The sequence below is a fragment of the Henckelia pumila genome, chromosome 3, assembly GCF_033568475.1.
Source record: "Henckelia pumila isolate YLH828 chromosome 3, ASM3356847v2, whole genome shotgun sequence".
In the NCBI taxonomy this organism is placed as follows: domain Eukaryota; kingdom Viridiplantae; phylum Streptophyta; class Magnoliopsida; order Lamiales; family Gesneriaceae; genus Henckelia; species Henckelia pumila.
In genome coordinates this window covers 190,932,571-190,936,803 of record NC_133122.1, presented here as the reverse complement: position 1 = coordinate 190,936,803, position 4,233 = coordinate 190,932,571, and the positions used below count along the sequence as shown (strand labels likewise).

The window sequence follows — 4,233 nt, the reverse complement described above, 5'->3', positions numbered from 1 at the left end:
CAAAAGAATATGCTTCATTTTGATGTAGTTTGAGTTAGTGTGTGTTTCCTTATGTTGTAACTCAATGTTGAAATATGAATTGCAACTTCTCTCATTTTGGGATATGAATGCTTTGATTTTAGTATTAGACTAAGGCCCCGTTTGGATTTGGTAGACATTTTTTAAAAAAAGTACTTTTTAAGCTATAATTTTTTTGCTTTTGAAAAAGCTCTAATTTTGACTTTAAAAAGTGCTTATTTAAGCACTTTTTTGGTCAACCAAACACTTTATTAAATGAAAAGTACTTAAAAAAATGCTTTTTTGGCCTAGCTTTTGAAACCAAACGGGCCCTAAGTGATTCAAAAATTTTACTCATTTGAATTTTAAACACAAGACAATAAATACTCTTAATGAAATGATTCAACAATAAGAAACACTTAAACTGATGTTGGAATCATTCAAACAAACATACTAGATACTGTGTTTTATACAATTTTAGAATCTTGAGTTTCATATTTCAAAATTAAAATTAGGCTAGAATTTGTTTAAATGACCTAACAAACATCAAAGGTCCTTGACAAAATACATCGAGGTCAGACACAAAATACAAAATTGGAGTCACTTGTAGCCTACAACCCCCATCTTTCCAACGTCAAAGAAGTGGTATTTGCAGCTGCACTGGAAGAAGTGGTCTTTGCAACACATGCACTTGAACGTGTCCCTTGACTTGAAGAAGTGATCTTTTCAGTTGCACTGGTTGTAGCTTTGGCAGCTGCATCCCCAGTCACTCTTGTACTAGAACTTGCAGTTATGCTTTCACATGCATTTGTTGTTGCTCTATTCAAATGGCTCATTTGAACCTTTCTTGAAGCATTGTCAAGGTCCTACCACCATTCAAACATTTTAATGTCATGACATAAAACTAAATATATAACAGAATATCGCACCCAAAGTGCATACCAATATTTAAGTTTAATTCTACTTATGCACAATGGTTTTAAAAGCACACATATTTCCAGCTCCATATTTTAAGGTAGCTCCATATTCCCAACTAGCTAGCTAGCAAACAGCTGCATCAATCATTTCTTCAATAATACTTGCTTCTTTCAAGTTAATCTCAACCACCACCACCAATTCCTTACTCCACAATTCAAAAAAAAATCAATATTAATTTTTTTTATAATTATATATACCCAAGTCCACTCATTAATAGCTTATTTAATCAAACAATCATAGTTATTCAATAATTAGTTAGTTGGATGTCTCTCAAGTATATATATATATATATATATATATATTACTGATGTCTCATGTTCTTGAACAGATATACTAAGTGAAAATAAATGTTATATGTTGAAAACAGAAATGAATAATTAACAACCGAGGATTAATGACTTGAGAAATATATAATAATAATTAGGAAAATAAATGGGAAAATTTATAAGTAGGCTGGCAGAAATAGAAAGTGGACAGAAAATAGAGTGTTTGTTCAATGAATATAGGTTCATCCAATATAATAATACAAGCCAGGGGTCTAAATTCTAATCATTCTATAGTTGATGTATTTATTTATAATAATTATAATAATACCAAAAACCCCAACGGTTTATAATAGATTATAAGTCTCACCCTGACAGTAGCATCAGTTGTTGCTTTGTTTTGTGGCCCACCACCTTGTGTGTGTGCTTCTTGATTAATCCCCTATATTGAAGTTATTATCAAAATAATCCGATTATAAATATGTGATTGAAATGTATATATGAAGCTCCTTAAAATATTTAGGCTCACCTCTGTCCTAGGAGCTTTTTTTGAAATTTTTTTGGGTGCTTTGTTTGGAGGCCTAGCAGTTGTTGCTCTGTATTGGGACATAGCATGCACAACTTGTGCATTTGTTCAAGATTCCCACATTGTCCAACAGCTTCTTCATTAGTACCCTGCAATAAAGTTACTATCAAAATAATTCAATTTTATAAAAATGCGATTGAAATATATATATGAACCTACCTTAAAATATTTGAATCTTGGATGTATTGGATTTTTACAAGTTGCCTTGTTATGAGATTGTTCCAAACACCTTGAACATGTATGAGTTAGACCCCTTCTTGTAGAAACACTAGTTTCCTCATCAGCTTGTCTCCTTCTCATTCTTTGCGGTCTGCCCTTTTTGCTCTTGTAAATTGGTGCATTCAGTTGTTGATAAGGTGTTTTGCAATAATCACTTTCTCCTGGAACAGCATGTATCATGTGCGAGTACACCTTTAAATATGCATCCTTGCTATAACAGTTGTGTACAAAATCTTCTAACTTCAGCCTATTATGACCAATAGCAGTGCATGCATGTGAACACAGATAGCCACATAACTGAAACATCCCACATGTACAAGTCTTTTTCACCAAATCAACCACATGTTGTGTTAAAACTCCATGGACTGACAAACACTGAATTTGATACTCATGTTCACCTGAATATATGGCAAAAAAGTTTCTGAAAAACTTTTGATTCTTGTTAATCTTTTTCAATATGTTAGGACATATTTGACCAATGTATTTTTTCATACCAGCCTTCTTCTCTTGAATTCTCTTCATCAACTTGTTTCTCAAACACTCCAGCATTGTTATGATAGGCTTGTCCCTTGCATCTATGATATAACTATTGAATGATTCTGACAAATTATTGACCACATAGTCAGACAAACATTGTGAAGAGAAATGGCTTCTAGCCCAATGAACTGGAGGAATTTTCTTCAGCCATTCACATGCTGTCTCTTGGCTTTCATTCAACTTAGGATCCACTTGTGCAATTTTCTTCAAATGCTCCTCAAACTGATTTTTGTTTCCTGTTGTAGCAGCCTTCCAAAATAAGTCTTTTAACTCTAAGCTTTTGAATTTTTTTTTGAAGTTTTGATACATATGCCTCAAGCAATATCTATGCTCACAATCAGGTACAAGTTCTTTCAATGCTTCTATTAGTCCCTTCTGTCTATCTGAGATGAAAATCCATTTATCTTCTCCCATTCCTCCAATATCTTCCAAAAGAATATGAAAAAACCATGTCCAATTCTCTATGTTCTAAACTTGTACTACTGCGAAGGCTATGAGCACCATATTATCATTCTCATCCCTACCCACAGCTGCCAATAGCTGTCCACCGTGTGTTGTTTTCAAAAAACAACCATGTAGACCAATAATTGGCCTACAACCTGCTAAAAATGAATATTTCATTGCATTCAAGCTAAAATAAAGCTTATCAAACGTTGGGGGCTCAAAATCCTCTTTCTTCTTGAGAAAAATAGAACTTCCTGGGTTATAGTTTCTCACTGTCTCACAATAATCCCATAGATGACGGTACTGTAAACTTTCGACCCCTCGAATCTTCTGGACAGCAGCCTTTTTAGCTCTTATCACTTTCCATTTGCTCACATCAACTCCACATTTCGTCTTTATCAAGTTTTTCAGCTGGTCAATCTTTATGGCACAATTATCTCTAATAATCTTCTCAATTCTTTTACCCAAATATCTATAATTTTCAAGCTTGTTCTCATTACTTCTAGCACAATTGTGTTCACCTGACATAGTCTTGATTTGAAATGTTGGTCCATCCATGACCAAAGATGCATGAATCCTCCAATTACAACTATTTTTGCACTCACCTGTTATCCTAGTCCTTTCATTTTTCTTCAACACTAATTCATAACCATGTCTAACACTATGATCTCTCAAAACCTTCCTAAATTCTTTTGCACTCTTGAATTTCATGCCTACAACAAGTGAAAAATTCTTCATATCTTGTCCATCTTTGAAAGTGGGATGCCTAGGCCCCTCTTCATCAGATCCCTTCATACTTAGATCATCATCTTCATCCTTTGCCTCACTGCACCATTCAAAGTCAGCTTCGGTTTTACTTTTTTTTCTCTTTTCACCTACTTTACTCTTTCTCCTTTTCTCATTTCTCAATTTGATCTTCTTTGAAATTTCATCACCCCCAGTATTCAAACTCTCAACAAAAATATCTTCATCATTGCTGGATTGAACATCCTTCAAACCTCCTTTAGATGATGCAACTGAATAATTTTCATCTGATGAATCATCAAATTCACTAGAATCTAAAATGCCATCATCTGAACCACTAAAAACATTAGTAGGATCAGGGTCACGAGGGTTTGGATTTTGGAAAGGAAGAGTATGATGATTACTGTCAAAAATATCATCAAATGAGGGAATGTCTTGATTCAAATGTTGGTAAGAATGATCAAC

At 33.8% G+C, this 4,233-nt stretch overlaps 1 protein-coding gene across 1 annotated transcript; it reads right to left on the bottom strand.

The window, feature by feature from the left end:
* Positions 1 to 608: 608 nt before the first annotated feature.
* On the bottom strand, positions 609 to 2,994 carry LOC140890217 (uncharacterized). The gene is made up of 3 exons (XM_073297976.1): positions 2,538 to 2,994; positions 1,984 to 2,441; positions 609 to 863 (listed from the first exon to the last, which is right to left on the bottom strand). Exons 1-3 carry the CDS (start codon positions 2,992 to 2,994, stop codon positions 609 to 611), a joined length of 1,170 nt encoding a protein of 389 aa, XP_073154077.1.
* Positions 2,995 to 4,233: the final 1,239 nt, after the last annotated feature.